We start from the raw sequence: 18,696 nt of genomic DNA on the forward strand, positions 1-18,696 counted from the left end.
ATTTGCTAAAAGTAACAGTATACAATAGACAAACACCCATATTTTATACCCCTTACATCATCTCAGAAGATCCAAAACGTTTTTACCTTCAGTATTATTTCATTAAATACAGTCACTTACTTAGAAATCACAATGGTCAGTTTTGTTTGTCTGGGAACGCTTCAGGTTATATCTAAAGGGTCCTCTAACTTGGGAAGATTACCTACTCTGCAGCACTTGTTTACAACAGCTTCTGAGTGCATGACAGATCTCAGATGGTGCACAGAAGCAAACTCACAGAAATGCTAATGAGCACTGCAGATTTCAAAGAATAACTGTAAATGTCTGGTTGATGCAGTTTCATGATATTAGACAGACATACTTTATATCCCGAGGGAAATTGGGTTTCGTTACAGTCGCACCAACCAAGAATAGTGAAGAAATATAACAATATAAAACCATAAATAATTAAATAATAAGTTAATCATGCCAAGTGGAAGGTGTCTGACACTCCAAGGGAGGAGTTGTAAAGTTTGATGGCCACAGGTAGGAATGACTTCCAATGACACTCAGTGTTACATCTTGGTGGAATGAGTCTCTGGCTGAATGTACTCCTGTGCCTAACCAGTACATTATGGAGTGGATGGGAGTCAATGTCCAAGATGGCATGCAACTTGGACAGCATCTTCTTTTCAGACACCACCGTCAGAGAGTCCAGTTCCACCCCCACGACATCACTGGCCTTACGAATAAGTTTGTTGATTCTGTTGGTGTCTGCTACCCTCAGCCTGCAACCTGCTACCTTAATTGAGGAACGTGGATTGGTTAGGAGTTCGGCAATTCCCCCTTGCTATATATTTGGACTACTGGCATGGGCCTCTTATATCCAAAGATAATAAATGGGCTTCAGTTAACCAAATTATCCAAAAGTGGTCATCTCTGACACTTCAGAGATTGGGCACTTCAGACCAGGTTTTTTTTGATTTAAGATTCTAGAATGAAACCACAAATCAAAACATCGACTCAGAATTAAGAGTGTTACTAACTGAATCACAGCCAATACTTCAAAGAGAAAGCATAAAAGGAGTTAAGGTAAAAAAAAAGTTACCATCTTAAAGGGACAGGATTCAGGTGATAATCTCTGTCAGTATAAAATGGGGTGATTGGATGTATATGAGAAAGCAGATAGGACAGAATATCAATACAAACCCAGGACAAGAATGAAGACCATCAGTAAAAAATGGAGAAGTAATTGACTAAGCCAGCAACTATAAACTGAGGAAAGAGTGAAATAATAATAAGTGTCACACAGAATGTTGACAAGAGTAAAAATTGCCTTGAACAAGAATCTGGAGAGAGAAATTCATTTCTGTGAAATCAGAGGAAGATTAGGAAGATTGCCAGTATTAATGGCACTAGAGTGAGAGTAAGAAAGTGGGAATGAGGAAGGGCTGAAGAGATTGTCACTTTTGCAGATTCATAAATACTTTATCAAGTGTTTATGTTAAATACTGTAGCAATGAAAATAATTAATCAAAATGGACTGAGAGAATAACATTGTTACAATTTTCCCTTCAAGAAAGTATTAAAATATGGAAAACAAGTGAACCCAAAATACATACATGCTCATTATATCATTGCTGTAGATCAATGGAAGGGCAAGTTTCTCATTGTTAACTTCTCCAAAACTGTGCAAGCCAGCTTTTGGAGGTCTTTCATACTGATAAGTACACAGAAAAGTTGCATAATGGTTAAGATAATTTCCTACCCTATTAAATTGAGACCAGGAGATGGTCATATTACTGTAATCCTCTGGATGAATAGCTGAACTGCTGAATGCTTTCTGAGCTAGGAAAACGAGATTTTCTTCCGATAATCCTCTGTTGCTCTGAACCTCTGCTTTGAATTTCATATTGAGAGCCTCACATAACTGTGGCCACAGTACTTTATCAGGGACTACAAATGGGACTCTACCCTGAAGATGCAAAGAGGAAAACAGTATGAACATTTTACTGATAAAATTTTCATTTTAACACAAATACATTCTAGCCATTCAATAAGCTGGATCTAAATAAGTATTTAGAGTAAAAAAAAATCAAGCAATTTAATGACTAATTTAATTAAACCAGGTAAAATAAATTAGTCATCTTATTTGCAGTTAAACTTGAAAAGAATCTAACATCTGAGGTTCTGTGTTATTTAGAACATAGAACAGGTTCTTTGGCCCACACTGTTATGTTGACCTTTTAACCTGCTTTAAGATCAATCTAACCCTTCCCTCCTACATAGCCCTCCATTTTTCTATCATCTGTGTGCCTATCTAAGATTTTCTTAAATGCCCCTAATCTATCTGCTTTTACCATCAACCCTGGCAGGACTTCCATGTACTCACCACTCTCTGTGTAAAGAACTTACCTCCGACATCCCCTCTATACTTTGCACCAATCACCTTGAAATTACACCCTCTTGTATTATCCATTTCAGACTTGGAAAAAAACCTTTGGCTGTCTACTTGATCTATGCCTCTTGTACACCTCTTGCAAGTCATCTTTCAACCTCTTTCATTCCAAATAGAAAAGCCCTAGCTCGCTCAACCTGTCTCTAAAGACATGCTCTCTAATCCAGGCAGCAGCCTACTAAATCTCCTCTGCACCCTTTCTAAAGCTTCCACATCCTTCCTGTAATGAGACGACCACAGCAGAACAATATGCCAAGTGTGGTCTAACCAGACTTTTATAGAGCTGCAACATTTCCTTGTGGCTCTTGTACTCAATCCCCCGACTAATGAAGGCCAACACACCATGTGCCTTCTTAAACCACTCTATGAACTTGCACATCAACTTTGAGGGATCTATAGATGTGTACACCAAGATCCCCTTGTTCCTCCACACTGCTAAGAATCACGTTCTTAACCCTGCAGTGTCTTCAAATTCAACCTTCTAAAGTGAATCACTTCACACTTCTCCAGGTTAAATGCCAAGGGTCTGCCACTTTTCAACCCAGCTCTGCAAACTATCAATGTACTATTTTAAACTACAACCTTCTACACTATCCACAACACTATCAACCTTCATGTTATCTGCAAACTTTCTAATCTACTCTTCCAGTTACTCATATCCAAGTAATGTATAAAAATAACAAAGAACAAATTCCTGTGGAATACTTCTGGTCACCAACCTCCAGCCAGAACACGCTCCATCTACAACCACCCTCTACCTTCTATCAGTAAGCCGATTCTGTGTCCACACAGCAAAGTTTCTCCTGACTTTCTGAATGAGCCTACCATAGGGAACCTTATCAAACATCTTACTAAAATCCATAAACACCAAATCCACTATTCTATGTACTTTGTCATATTCTCAAAGGATTCAGTCAGGCTTGTGAGATATGACTCGCCCTTCACAAAGGCATGCTGACTATTCCAAACCTGACTATGCTTCTCCAAATACTCATAAATCCTGCCTCTAAGAATCTTCCCCAATAATTTGCCGACCACTGAATTAAGACTCACTGGTCTATCATTCCCAGGGTTATCCCTAATCCCTTTCTTGAACAAAGGAATAACATTTGCCACCCTCCAATCATCTGGTGGCCGTAAAGATCATCACCAAAGGTACACCAATCTCTTCCCTCGTTTCCCATAGTATCCTGGGGTTGATTCCATTGGGTCCCAGGGATTTAGCAATAAAATATTAGGATATTTATACTAATGGTTTCTAATGAAAGAGAAGTAAATCCTCTTCAGCATTTTCACAATGATCTTGTACAATTAAAAAATCTAATTAAGATCCATGAATTCAACGCAAAATTTATTTCTAAAATGACAACTCAGGAGAGGGATTTGGTACAAAGCCAATCTGGTTATACACTATATATGCTGGAAGTTGCTCTTGAGCCAAATGTCTCAAAAGAGGATTATAGCTGGAAAATCTGTATACATTCTTATTACATAATTCGATGAGCAGTACAGATGCCCAGGAAGCTTTTCTGGTCAGTACAAAACAAAAATCGAGGATTATTTTGTTTTAAAAATTAGAAGACTGTTTGCTTTGAATAAAAGTATCCTCCTTAATTATTTTATAGGTTTTCTATCTGCAACATCTCAAAGTACCTTTGGAGATGAAGATCTGAAAACTTGGCAAAAAAAATCCAGACTATGCAACAGTAAAACCAAATTCTCACAGATTTTTAAATTTTTTCTTTGTGTTCAGACACTACCTAAGTTGATGATTACTGATGTGTTCACACACATTGATCTATTTTATCTATCTGCAAATTTTATAGCTTTCTTATGAAATCTAATATTAAACTCAGTACAAGACAAATTAAGCAACTTACTGGCTCTGCAAATGCATTGTCCCAGAGTACAGTGGCAGTGGCATTGTTGTCTTGGCTGCCATGAACTATCACTACCACTGGAAGTGACAAAGTCTGCCAGAATGAAAACAATTATTTGGACATTAATTAAATGCAATAGCATAAGACAATTTTGCTGTTACAATCTCTCTGCAGGCTTTGTATGTAACATACCTTAACCTGAAATACTAGTTCATTTCCACCAACACTGAATTGCGATTCAAAGAGAATTGTGAATTTTTCTTCTGTGACAGACTCTGCGCCACGTCGATCTGAACGCTTGATTCGTTTCAAAGACTAAAACAATCAAAAATAAAGTGGCATCAAGGTTGTGCAACACTATCAGAATTTATGAAATAAACACAGAAACTCCATTTCCATTTTGTTTATAAAAATATGGATCTTTTTCAATTTGACCCACCCTGTGCTCCCAAAAATATTAATAAATAAACACACATCTCCCATATACTTCATAGTGTTTCTCCCACTACACCGCACATTGAACTGGCTTTGTAGTTAACACAATGGACTGTACATGCAAAGATACAAGTTCAAATCCAATCACAGCAGCTGGGAAATTTTAATTCAATTCAAATATGGAGAGCAAGCCTCCAGAAGATGGCATGAGTGAACAATGCTACCGCGGGTGACATTCTTGAGCCCAAGCAGCTTAGAGACCACGATCGACTCCATTACTCGCCGATCTCACCGATTAAAGCAGAGGAAAATTAAAACATTGAGGCAAGTATGGAAGGTGAGCTAGTATGCAATGCCATCTACCAGCCTCTCACTTGCTGCTCCTGAGGGAAGGTCCCTGTGTTCGAATGGCCTCTCCCTCCCTTGATGCTGTCGGAGGATGGCACCGAAGCTCTGGGTCTGCTTTTTGTTGATTGGACTAATGAATACTGAGTTAACTGAATATGGACTCTTTCAATTTTGTGTTTTATTTTCTGTGCTTTCGCTCATTCTTTCTTGTTGCCATTTGCGCGATTTTGTTTTTTTGCACGTGGGGGGGGTTCTGATGTTCTTGTTGCCTTTTGCGCAATTTGTTTTATTGCACATAGGGGGGTTGATGTTGCTGTTTGCGCAATTTGCTTTTTTTGCGCGTGGGGGGGCTGATGTTCTTGTTGCCATCTGCATGATTTTTTCCTTGCGCGGGGTTGATGTTCTGTTGCTGTTTGCGCAATTTGTTTTTTTTTGTGCTGGGGAGGGGGTTGATGTTTTTCTTTGAACGAGTTCCATGGTTTTCTTTGTTTTGTGGCTGTCTGTGGAGATTATGAATCTCAGGGTTATATACTGCATATATACTTTGATAATAAACGTACTTTGAATCCTTTAAATTAGCAACTATGAAGCTATCAGATTACCAGAAACACTCAACTGTTCCATCCTGATGGAGTGTGCCCTATTTCTGATTGTAAAATCACTAATGTGGTTGAGTCTTAACTACGACCTTAGTTTAGTGGAAACTGGAGGCAAACAATAGGTTCTGGCAGCAGCAACAACATACAAGCACCATGAATAAACAAGAGTCATGAAGTGATCGTGACATTTCAAATGATACTGCTCAGATCTTTTTCTAGTGTACAGCCACTGCCTAACAATGCCAGAGATTGCAGGTGCTCTCTGAGCATAGTTTGAACATTCTCCCTCAGGTGTTTTACTTCCCCCCCCACCTCCCCCCCACACACACACCTCAAAGACAAGTAGGTTGGTAGGTTAATTGGCCACAGTAATTTTGCCTTGGGTGTGTGCAGGCTAGTGACAAGTAAGTTGATAGAATAGGGTGAGAATAATAATGGGATAAAGGAAATAACTGGTCCCAAATCAACTGTACTGTAGTAGGGATACCAAATGTTGTACTAAAGATTTTTGCTTACCATATTTCTAAAGTTGGCACTTAAGGTTCCTGTTGCTTGATGGTACTCCATAACACAACAGTTATTTAATATTTCACCACTGCTGTCACTGCCAGAAACACAAGTGGGTAAATATTCAGTGCTGGTATTTCTCGTGGTCCTTACTAGCATACTTGTGTTTCCTTCTCTAGCTTCTCTCAACACACACCCTCCTTTATGTACTGCTCTCTTCCACTTCCAAATGCTAGCATCCATACCCTTAGTTAAAATCCTCCCATAGCATAAGTGAGCCTGTCCTCAAATACATAGATCCCTGTCACGTTGAGATGCAGCCCTTCCTTTTTGAATAGATGCCCTCTGTCTCAGAGCCAGTCACAATATCCCATGAAGCTGAAGCCCCGAACCCTGCATGATGCCAAGCTGCACATTGATCATCTTTATTTCTACTCCAGACAGTGCAAAGTGCTGCAGTAATCCAGGTTACTAGTTACAAATCTCTAATTTTTAAAGATTTTCTCCGTAGCTCCTGAAAGTCTCTCTCATCATAGAACCTAAATATCCACCCCATATCATTGATAACAGCCTGCATCACAAACCCTCACTCCTCCCATCCACAAAATGTTCTGTTCCCTCCGATGGCAACCAAGTGGCAAGCTTAGGCAGGACACACATTGACAGAAGGGTTGAAGAAAATTGTTTTAGGAAGTTACAAATGAGAAATTTTAGATTTAGGAGGAACAGAGGGACAAATCAGAAATATCATGTACAGTACTTGGATAGGTACATTGAGGTGTGAGGTTTAAAGGGATATAGGCCAAATGCAGGAAACTGGGACTAGCTGAGTGGGCACTGATTAGTGGACTGGTTGGACTGAAGTGCCCGTATGTACACTGTATTGCTCATGACTCTAAGTTAATCAGAGAATATTTGGAGAGTCAAAAATAATTAGTGCAGTCCATAGTAAAGGGAGTTACATAAGACAAACAAATTAGTGAGGGAGTAGGAAGGACATAACTTTAAGCAAGGAGATGTTAAAATATCACAAAGGTGAAACTACAGATTATGAAAATTCCAGATGTTAAGTATTCAAAAGAAAAATTATTGATGGGATTCAAATATAAAATATTCACTCAGTTTATAAAGCACTGTGCAAAAGTCTTAGGCACATGTAAAATAATCCAGTAAAGCAAAGATGCTTAAAAAAATGGAAAATTTCTAAAGTATCAAAAAATTTACAATAAAAAGCATTAAGCAGTTAAAAAAAACTAAATCAAATCAATATTTGGTGTGACTACCCTTTGCCTTTAAAACTGCATCAATTCTCTTAGGTACACCGTCATGTACTTTTTATAAGAAAGTCGTCTGGTAGGTTGTTGGATCTTGGAGAACTTGTCACAGTTCTGCAGACTTTGGTGTTCTCACTTGCCTCTGTCTCTGCAGCTAATCCCACACAGCATGGATGATATTAAGATCAGGGCTCTGTGGGGGCCATAGCATCTGTTGCAGAACCCTTTGTTCTTTTCACTGAAGATAGTTCTTTATGACCTTGACCGTGTGCTTGGGGTCATTGTACTGGTGCAGAATGAAGTTGGGACCAATCATAGGCCTCCCTGATGGTATTGTGTGATGGATAAGGATCAGCTTGTACTTGTTAGCATTGAGGATTCCATTAATTCTGACCAAATCACCAACTTCATTTGCAGCCCCAAACCTGTAGGGAACTTCTGCCGTGCGTCACTGTTGGCAGCAGGTACTCATCCATGTAGCGCTCTGCAGCTCTTCTACAGACAACCTGTCTCTTGTTTGAGCCAAAAATTTCATATTTTGACTTCTCAGTCCAGAGCACTTGAAGTCAATGTTCCGCACCCCAGTCTTTATGTTTTTGTGCGTAGGTGAGTCTCTTGGTTTGTTTCCACTTCGGAGGAATAGTTTTTTGCAGCAACTCTTACATGAAGGCCACTTCTGACAAGACTTCTCCAGGATATAGAAGGATATACTTGGGTTCCAGTGTTTTCTGTGAGTTCAGAGCTGATAGCAGTGCTGGACTTTTTCCGATTTAGAAGGATGTCAGCTCGATGTACTGAATCTCTCATCTGCTGCACACAACTTCCGTGGCCGACCACTGTGTTTCTGGTCCTCAGCCTTGCCCATTTCTTCGTGCTTCTTCAGAAGAGCTTGGACAGCACACCTTAAAACTCCAGTCTGCTGCAAAATTTCTGCTTGGGAGAGGCCTTGCTGATGCAGAATGACCACCTTGTGTCTTGTTGCTATGCTCACTTAAGCTGTCATATGTGCCACACCCTCCACCTTTTAGTTTGGTTGCCCCTCACCCAGTTTGATTTGTTCTCCATTCATGTCAGTTCAGTTAATTCTACTCATCATGTCATTGATCATCAGCACGTTTGTTACCTGTGTTTAATTATGCACTGAACTATACCAACAAAGAAATCAAGTTTTTATTTGAAAAGTGGTCTATTAATGTTACTTTCTTTGATGAAATACAAACATTTTCTAACATTTATTTTTTCAGAAATTAAATGTTTGAAAATCTAAAATTTGCTCTTTTCTACTGACACACTAATGCACAAGACCAAAAATAGACATCTAAAACAAAATTTATACATAAAATCTATGATGCCTAAGACTTTTGCACAGTACTGTATATGAAACATTGGACTATGGTAAGGGATTACTAGTGGCACGTCACCAGTTTTTAAAACAGCTACTTCCTTTCAACCTCTTGAACCAACTGGCACAACCCTAATTAAGCAACATTATAAGCATTTAGATCAGTATGGACAAAGTTATTTTTAAGTTCTATTTGTATTCCTTCTTGTAAAAATTGTTTAAACTTAACTTGCTCTTCTTTTGAATGCTGCTTATATAATGCTTTTTGCCTGTGAAGTTGCTGCAAGCTTTTCATTGCACCCGTGCATTTGAGTAATTTATGCATATGACAAACTCGACTTTGAAGATAATGAATTTCTTAAGTTTCTAAATGAGGCTAAGCAAAACAAAACAACAAATTAATGTTTCTCTGTTGTGGGAAAAATTCTGGATTCTACAATACCAGGCTTAGCCTAACTTAGGAACAAGTAATATACATTCAGAATGGACGCATTTTGTTAAAATGTCAATGCATAATTAAAAAATCTTAATACAGGCACAATGAACATTGTATGTATATTCAAAATAAAGCATTACTTTAACAATGGGGATATCACTGCTTAGACTAAGAAGGAAGGAAAAATATTAGAAAGAGTAAATTCATGTTTTTTAAGCTGCACAAGGATATGCCATTACTAAAGAATGTGAAAATGGTTTTAGATATTTAGAGATCTGAATAAATCTAGAAGGAAAAAATCTGTTGGAGAAAGTCTGTTGACTCAGGGATGTTCTGGGACCCCTACTCTTCGCAATTTTTATAAATAACCTAGATGAGGAAGTGGAGGGATGGGTTAGTAAGTTTGCTGATGACACTGAGGTTGGAGGTGCTGTGGATAGTGTGGAGGGCTGTCAGCGGTTACAGCGGGACATTGATAGGATGCAAAACTGGGCTGAGAAGTGGCAGATGGAGTTCAACCCAGGTAAGTGTGAAGTGGTTCATTTTGGTAGGTCAAGTACAATGTCAGAATATAGTATTAATGGTAAGTCTTTTGGCAGCGTGGAGGATCAGAGGGATCTTGGGGTCCCTACACAGGTTGACTCATAAGACGACATATGGTGTATTGGCCTTCATCAATCGTGGAATTGAATTTAGGAGCCGAGAGGTAATGTTGCAGCTATATAGGACCCTGGTCAGACCCCACTTGGAGTACTGTGCCGAGTTCTGGTCGTCTCACTACAGGAAGGATGTGGAAGCCATAGAAAGGGTGCAGAGGAGATTTACAAGGATGTTGCCTGGATTGGGGAGCATGCACTAACAGGTTGAGTGAACTCAGCCTTTTCTCCTTGGAGCGAAGGATAAGAGGTGACCTGATAGAGGTGTATAAGATGATAAGAGGCATTGATCGTGTGGATAGTCAGAGGCTTTTTTCCAGGGCTGAAATGGTTGCCACAAGAGGACACAGGTTTAAGGTGCTGGGGAGTAGGTACAGAAGAGATGTCAGGGGTAATTTTTTTTTACTCAAGAGAATGGTGAGTGCGTGGAATGGGCTGCCAACAACGGTGGTGGAGGCGGATACGATAGGGTATTTTAAGGGGCTTTTAGATGGGTACATGAAGCTTAGTAAAATAGAGGGCTGAAGGTAAGCCTAGTAATTTCTACGGTAGGGACATGTTTGGCACAACTCTGTGGGCCGAAGGACATGTATTGTGCTATAGGTTTTCTATGTTTGTAAACCCAGCAGTTCAGGCAACATCTGTAGAGCAAAGAGATGGTTGTTGTTTCAGGTCAAGAACATTTCAACCTGAAACATCAACCATCTGCTTGCTCTGCAGATGCTGCTTCACCCACTGAGTTCCTCCAGCAGAACAATTCTTGCTCCTAATTCCAGCACCTGCAGTCTTCTGTGTCTCTAATTGAGAGAAACATTGCTGAATGAAGGGCAGATAAAATTCTTTGCAGAGAAACATTAAGCTATGCAAGCAAAGAGCAGAATAACTTAGTGGGAGAACAGAACAACTGAGATGCAAAAGGACAGATCTATAGTAAAATAGAAGTGAATGAAATGCACACTGAATAGATAAACTGATTTCTGGATTTCATGGATGAGGTACTTACTTTCTTGTATTTTCATTTTTCAGAAGTGCCTTTGCTTGCTGTTCACTGATAATAGTTGCTTTCACTTGGGGTGGGTTCATGTGTACATTCAGCTTTCCACCAACTAACAAACGTACAGTGGCTGCAAACTTTGTCTGAGTCTTTAAAACCTGAGGGGGTTGCTTCTCAATAATAAAGGTGCTGTATAAAACAAATGGATAACTACTTTGTACAATCTGTTCTACTTCAATAAGCTTATGACAAATTAAACATTATGAAATAGCTTTTAATCTCCAAAAACATATCTCACTGCAATTTTTAAACAACCAAAAAAAAGTTAAAGCACAAGAGGCTGCTAGTTAGCCTGCTGTGACCTTGCTGGTTCCGTGCAAGAATATTTCCACTCCCGTGCCGTTTCTCTATAATCGTGCAATTTCTGGTGATGAAATAGCTAACATTATTGAGAGTTTCCAAAGGGAAAGAATATTCCATTAAAATGTTTTCATTAGGATTCGGAATGAAATGGACATTTGATTGAAAATTGTATTTTATATCCAGTCTTAACAGAAGACACAGGAGCAGAATTAGGTCATTTGGCCTATCGAGTCTGCTCCACCATTCCATCACGGCTTATTATCCTTCTCAACTCTATTCTGCAGCCTTCTCCCCGTACCCTTTGACGCCCTTACTAATCAAGAATATTATCAACTTCTGCTTTAATTATACCCAATCACTTGGCCCCCACGAGATGTCTGCAGCAATGAATTCCACAGATTCACCATCCTCTAAAATTCCTCATCTCTGTTCTAAAGGGACATCTTTTTAGTGTGAGTCTGTACACTCTGGGCCTGGACTCCCCACTCCTCCCCCATAGGAAACACCCATTCCACATGCACTCGCTCTAGGTCTTTCAATATTCAATAGGTTTCAATGTGATCTCTTGAGCATTCATCATTATTATGTACCGTGTTGGATGATGCAAGCAATTGTTATCTCATGCCCATGTTTGTTCTTGGCAAATTTCCTATAGAAATGGTTTGCCGTTGCCTTTTTTTGAGCAGTGCCTTTACAAGACGGGTTCCCCTTGAGCATTACTAAGTGTGAAAATTAGGTGACTGTGATTCCAAGAGCAAAATACTGCACATTGTTTGCAGCGAAGTGTTAAATGTGTGGTATGTTACATTACTGACCTGGTAACTAGTGCAGATATTACGTCTGTAATTGTTGCATTGAGTTCTGTAAGCAACTCCTCCACTGGGCCTGGAATGGGAAGCTGCTGTCGTTGATGTTCAGCTCTCCTGATCTGCTGACGATTCTGCCATATTGTCTCAGCCAATTTCTCACACCTACAAGTTTAACAAATTTTGTAGTAACAGCATGGCAAGTATAAGAGCAACTTTTGACCTGGTTACACACCATTATAATTGGACCATAGATGAACACTAAATTCTAGAAGCTGAAAGACAATTTTATGAACATACTTATCACTTTGCCTGAATATATCTGTTGCTAAAGACACTACTTGATAGTAGAAACCCAACAATAAATAACAGGTTGTGAGCAATACATGTTAGCATTTGCAAGTATGAAAAATTATTTTCAACAATTATGTCTGTCTATTAAAAGGGAGAGATAAAACGAGACAATTAAAGAAATACTGTGGAAAACATACTAGCTTGGATTGGTGCCGGGGCCCAGCAGATTAAAAATTTGGATGAAATAATTCAAGAGCAATGTATCTAAGCTGCTGCCAAAACAAAGCTGGTTACCAGTGTGGTTCATAAAAAATGCAGAGGGTCTTTGTTGTATGCAGCCACAGTAATTGAATGGAAGAGGACATAGAAGATGGAATACAATGCGAAAAAATATATTCTCTTGCACAGAAAAACTGAAAACAGTTCTTTTAAGTGATAGGAATTGAAATATTCCAAGGTATTGATACTCAGAAGGACATGGGTGCTCATGTACATGCCAGTGAAGACCAACAAGAAGGTTCAACGAGCAATTAGGAAGCCATCAGCATGATGATCTTTCTTGAACATAATTGATGCATAGAAGCAATGACATCTTACTACAATTATGAACAGCTCTGGAGAGAACATGTCTGAAATAACATATACGTATCTGGTTTCCCTACCCAAAAATGATTTGGTTAAGGAAAAGGAAGTGAAATATAGAAATTGGGAGGAGTGTGGCAAAAGTATCCTGTGATGAGAACTTAAAAAGGCCCCAGTCTTTTGTCTCTGGATTTTAGATGAACAAGAAATGGTCTCACTGAAATTAACAAATTCTTATGACTTTTGCAACAGCAGGTACAGAGATGATGTTTTACTTAACCAGTGTCCACAAACAGGGGTCAGTCCAAAATATGGGATTAGACATTTAGGACAGACAAAAAAATTTCCTCATCCAGAGGGTACTGACTATTTGGAATGTTCCACCAAAAGAAATAAAAAAATGTTTCCAAATTGCAAAGAAAGATAGGAGGGGCTAAAAGAACCAACAGGAAAATCTATAGTTGGGTAGTGGCTGAAAGTGTTTGAATATCAAAAGGCAGGTCTGCCAAAAAGGAAGCAAATAAGTTCAGCATTTGATAGAAGAATGGAACAAAATCTAAATGCTGGTAATGAAATAACAGGGTGGAAAGGCTGATCATCTGAAATTGCTGAATTTGATGTTGGACTTTAGAAGCCTATGAACATGCCAGTAAATTGTATGCCAGTGAGCCAGTGAGCCAGTGTAAGGAAATTCTTAGGATTGACTCACATTGTTATAGACTTATTAGGGTAAACGTGGATTTGTGCAGAAATCATGTCTTACAAACAATTTTTTTTTGATTGATGAGGACAATCAAAGCTGGTTGCCAGTGTGGTTCCATGGAGAATACAGAGAGTATTTGTTGTATGTAGCCAGAGTAATTGAATGGATGAGGACATAGAAGATGGGATACAATGTGAAAAATATATTCTCTTGAACAGAAAAGCTGAAAAACAGGGCAGTAGATGTTACACAGACTTCAGTAAAGCTTTGAACAAGGTCTCCAATGGAAGCTGATCCACAGGATTAAGGCACATGGGATTTCCAGACACCTAGTAGATTGAATTCAAATTTTCTTTGTTCCTGGAAATCAAAGGGTAGTGGTGAGGGATATCATGATTGAAGGCCTGGAATCGATGCTGGGCCCTCTGTTTAAATTATCTGGACGAAAATGTATTAGCAAGTTTAGTAAGATTAATAAGTCTTCAGACAACACAAAAATTGACAGATGTGGATAGTGAGGAAGATCGTCAAAGGATTCAGCATTAAACCAGTTGGAAATGTAGACAGAGAAATGGGTTAGGGATACTTGTGGATCACCTCTGCACAGCTGGCTGCTCTTTTATTTTTCCATTTCATTCCCACTTTTATATTTGGTCTCCAAAAGTATTTCAATGAAGACCAATGCAAGTTTGAGCATATAAATCTCATCTCCTGATCAGGCACATTAGAGTCTTCCAGACTCAGCCATGAATTCTATTATACACAATCAGCTATTTTTACCTATTATTTTATATCACCAGCATTTTTTCCTCCCCCTTTCTGATACAATTCCATTTCCTCCAGTTTGCACCTTCTCCAAGCAGCCAGCACCAACACCTCCACCACTTGGATCATTCAATCTCTCCCAGTCTCTACAATCACAGAACTTCCATTCAGTTCTCATTGAGAAAGCTATTTTAGCAACTTGCACCTATTTTTAAATCTCCAATTTATCCCAGTTTTGTTCAAAAGTCTTACTCAAAAACTTAACTCTGTTTGTCTCTCCATTACCTGCTAAATACTTCCAAAACTTTCTTTTTAAGCTTTTGAGCTTTTGCAGAGTTTTGTTTTGTTTGGTGATAAAACTAAAAATTAGTTCAAAATAAGAGAAAACGCAAGTCTGGATTATATGTAAACATATAGACCATGACAACTAAGCATGATGAGGTACAAGCATGGAATTATGATATAGTACTAAAAGATCAACATCTGCAGTTGTTTATTTGATCAAAGACATTGTTATTGTCTTAGAAAAGAAAACATGCTCAAGGGCTCAAAGATAGAATCTAGTTGAAATTAAAATGCAGTTACACTTCTGGGAACATGTCTTAGTCCACTAAATAATGGCAAGAGTTGGCAAGGCAAATCTGCATGTATGCAAATTTCAGAGATATGATTGAGACAATATAGGCATAAAAAGCCTACCCCAACCTTGTACTATTTATATCTCACTGAAATTTTTGTTGCAGATTTCCTCAGATCCCTCTACGAGTCAATGAACTACTGAATGAAGTGAACAAATACATTGGATGGATGTGTCATACATCCATGACACAAAAACTCTACCAATACACCTAACTTCAAAGCTTCCAATTACAGCCAGGTAACAGAGGATAATGTAACTCAATCAAATCCCATTAATAACCAGGTATATTTTTGATGGTTTTGTTATTTTGAAACATTCAATTAAAAAAAATTAAATATGAGTTTCTTACCAGGACTGAAGAACGTCCAAACCTCCTTCAGATTGACCACCATTCCCTGCCAACTGCTGGCGTCGTTTCCACTGAATCAATTCATCATCTAAAATAATTGTCTGGAGCTTACGAAGCAACTGCAATGTCTTTTGATGTTTCTCAGCTAAATCCTACAAGTACACAGGAGTTTACATTTTGTTAACTCGAGGGGCCGAATGGTCTACTTCTGCACCTATTGTCTATTGTTAGAAATTGTATTACCAAACAATCCAAGGTGTTTTTTTTTAATAAAAGGAACCAATATACCAATTGAATGAATTTCACTTAAGGAAGCTTTTCTTTGATGAAAAGTACAAAGTCTATTCAAAACTTAATATTTCTATCAGATTAATGGCTTTGTACCAAAAGTGATGAAACAATCATAAACCAAATCTAAATTGAAAGGGATTTTCGTGGTATGACATATTTCACTGCATTATTTGATGAACATGTGACAAATACAACTAATCTTTATAATTTCACAGAAAGAAATGACAACGAGTGCTTGGACTTAACACAGGCTAAAACAAACTTTCATTGATTTCATCAACTCTCTCTACAGATGCTGCCTGGCCTGTTGAGCATCTCTAGCAGTTACTTTTTTCCCCCCACATTTCCAACATCTGAAGGTTTTGCTTTGCAATTACAGTATTTTGTAAATAGAATGTAATTAAAAGAGTACATAGATTAATTGGGGACCCAAGTGTTGAATTATTCACTTTACAATTAATCCTGTTAACCTTTAGAAAGTTTTTACTCAAGATTTCCAAATATATTTAGTATATATGGACAGTGAGGAAAGCCAAAGCTTGCAGCGAGATCTGGACAAGATGGAAAAAATGGGCTGAAAAATGGCAGATGGAATTTAACGTAGACAAGTTTGAGGTATTGCACTTTGGGAAAACAAACCAGGGTAGGACTTGCGCAGTCAATGGTAGGGCACTAAGGAGTGTGCTGGAATAAAGGGATCTAGAAAAACAGATACATAATTCCTTGAATGCGGTGTCACAGGTAGATGGTCATAAAGAGAGCTTTGACACATTGGCATTCATAAGTCAAAGTACTGAGTACAGGAGTTGGGATGTTATGTTAAAATTGTGTAAGATGATGATGCCAACATTTGGAGTATTGTGTGCAATTATGGTTACCTACCTACAGGAAAGATATGAACAAGATTGAAAGACCATAGAGAAAAATGTATGGATGCTGCTGGGGCTTGTGGATGTGAGTTATTAGGAAAGGTTGTATAGGTTAGGACTATTTCCTGAAACATAGGAGAATGAAGGGAGATTTGATAAGAGATATAAAAAAATTATGAGGGGTATAAATAGCCTTACATAGCCTGCAAGCAGGCTATTTCCTCTAAGGTTGGGTGAGACTAAAACTAGAGGTCAAAGATTAAGGGAGAAATGTTTAAGGGGAATATGAAGGTGAGCCTCTTCACTCAGAGGGTGGTGAGTGTGTGGAACGGGCTAAGTAGTGGATGTGGGCTCAATTGTAACATTTAAGTTTGGATATATGGATAGGAGGGATATGGTGGGTTATGGTCCAGGTGCAGGTCAACAGGACTAGGCAGATTGATAGTTTGTGATGGACTAGATGGGCCGAAAGGCTTGTTCCTGTGCTATGTGCTCTATGACCCTAAATGACACAAGAATTTGGCAAACTGCTTACAAACTTTTCTCTCAGGAACAACAGGATAAAAGGTTAATTACTAAATTAATCTTCGTTAATTACAGAAATCAATACCATTAGACTGTCATGTATGTGTGTGTGTATGTATATGTATGTGTGTGTATATATATATATATAATGAATGAATTTGGGTAATAAACTCCACCAGCTCATTTCTCATTTTACATATTACGGTAGTCAACTGGGCAAGGCGAACAGCTGACTATGCATCACTTGCAATTTATACTCATTCCAAAAAAATTACAAGTGCACAGCACAAGACTCTGCTAAATTTTCATCAACTGCTAAATGTCACTCAAAGTGAACATCCAGGGTCAATTCACTTTTCATCTTTTGCGTTTATGCCCAAGATAAACAATTCATATTAGGTGGTTTCTGAAATTGGGAATAATTAATTTCACACATTCATGGGTGTAACATTCTACCAAGATAAATGTAATTGAATCCACAATATTCTGTAGTTTAAAGCCATTATCAATTTTTATTTTCTTAGATATTATTCGGAAGGTGTCAAGCAGCACATCCTTTATTAAGAAAATATTATGAAATTGTAAATACCAGTCTGTATTGCTGTAGTGTCTGGGCTTCTCGCTGTAACCAACCCTCCAGAGACGTCCGCTTTTGTTGCAAGCTTTGTTCTCGTAAGATACGGTTCTGGTCTTGGGGACTCAGCTGTGCAAGTTGAGCAAGCTGAGCTAGAAAAATAATCTCAGTGTTAAATAAATACATTTACACATTTTAAAAATGGTTTGATCTATGTACAAGTCTTATTGCTCAATCACCTTTACTAAAACCAACGTTAGAGAGATTTCCATCAAAAAAATTGCACAAGTTGTGCCTGTAACAATCTTAATAGAATTTCCCCTGAGAATTCAGAAAATTTCGCTCAATCATGCATCGAAAACAAACCTTGCAGAATTCAAAAAACAAGAAATTAAGCAATCACTAATGGCTTGAGAAGGAAATCCCAAAGTAGCTGTCACTGATTCAGTCCTGTTATATAGCCCCATGATATCAAGGAACACTGGTTGAATAAATGAAAAGTTAGCATATGCAACACACTTTGCGCTGAATATGTATATCTGAGCGAGTTTTCAAAATGATGTACTAAGCCATAATTACTACTTAAAAAGGATCCAAAACTGAAGTTCTATGCATATGTAATCCTCTAAATATATCTAATAACTTTATTCTTCATAATAGCGTCTCAAAACTAGGGATCCCTCTGAACCACAATCAATGCTGGAGAAAAGGAGAAGCCACACCAGGGGGATTTCTAGATATGCGTGGTAAGCTTTATCAAGTCAGCAGCAAGTGCCATCACTGTGGGACTGATTACAAAGTACGGGCCCATTGTCTACTCACAAATAAATCAAATGGCTCACACACTATAAAATATCTGTGGCTGTTTGTGAACTCCAGTCAATTAACTAATTTTTGCAGGAACAACAGCTGCTTCCTCTATCGCAGACACTGCAGGGAAAAAAAAACTTCACCTCAGTTATCATTGGCCCTGGTAACAGAGGCTGGTGGGCTAAATGAAATGACTCCGCAGATGCAAGAGCACGAA

General features: G+C 38.4%; 1 protein-coding gene across 1 annotated transcript in view; it reads right to left on the reverse strand.

Moving 5' to 3' along the window:
* LOC132384870 (signal transducer and activator of transcription 5B-like) overlaps positions 1-18,696 on the reverse strand; it is a 114,902-nt gene that overhangs the window by 12,874 nt on the left and 83,332 nt on the right. Inside the window, exons 7-14 of the mRNA XM_059956481.1 lie at positions 17,685-17,821; positions 15,411-15,562; positions 12,087-12,242; positions 10,918-11,097; positions 6,216-6,303; positions 4,510-4,632; positions 4,318-4,410; positions 1,748-1,954 (exon numbers count right to left, since the gene is read on the reverse strand). Coding sequence (XP_059812464.1) covers positions 1,748-1,954; positions 4,318-4,410; positions 4,510-4,632; positions 6,216-6,303; positions 10,918-11,097; positions 12,087-12,242; positions 15,411-15,562; positions 17,685-17,821 — 1,136 coding nt within the window. The remainder of the gene's footprint in view (positions 1-1,747; positions 1,955-4,317; positions 4,411-4,509; positions 4,633-6,215; positions 6,304-10,917; positions 11,098-12,086; positions 12,243-15,410; positions 15,563-17,684; positions 17,822-18,696) is intronic.

Source organism: Hypanus sabinus, chromosome X1 (assembly GCF_030144855.1).
Source record: "Hypanus sabinus isolate sHypSab1 chromosome X1, sHypSab1.hap1, whole genome shotgun sequence".
NCBI classification, from domain to species: domain Eukaryota; kingdom Metazoa; phylum Chordata; class Chondrichthyes; order Myliobatiformes; family Dasyatidae; genus Hypanus; species Hypanus sabinus.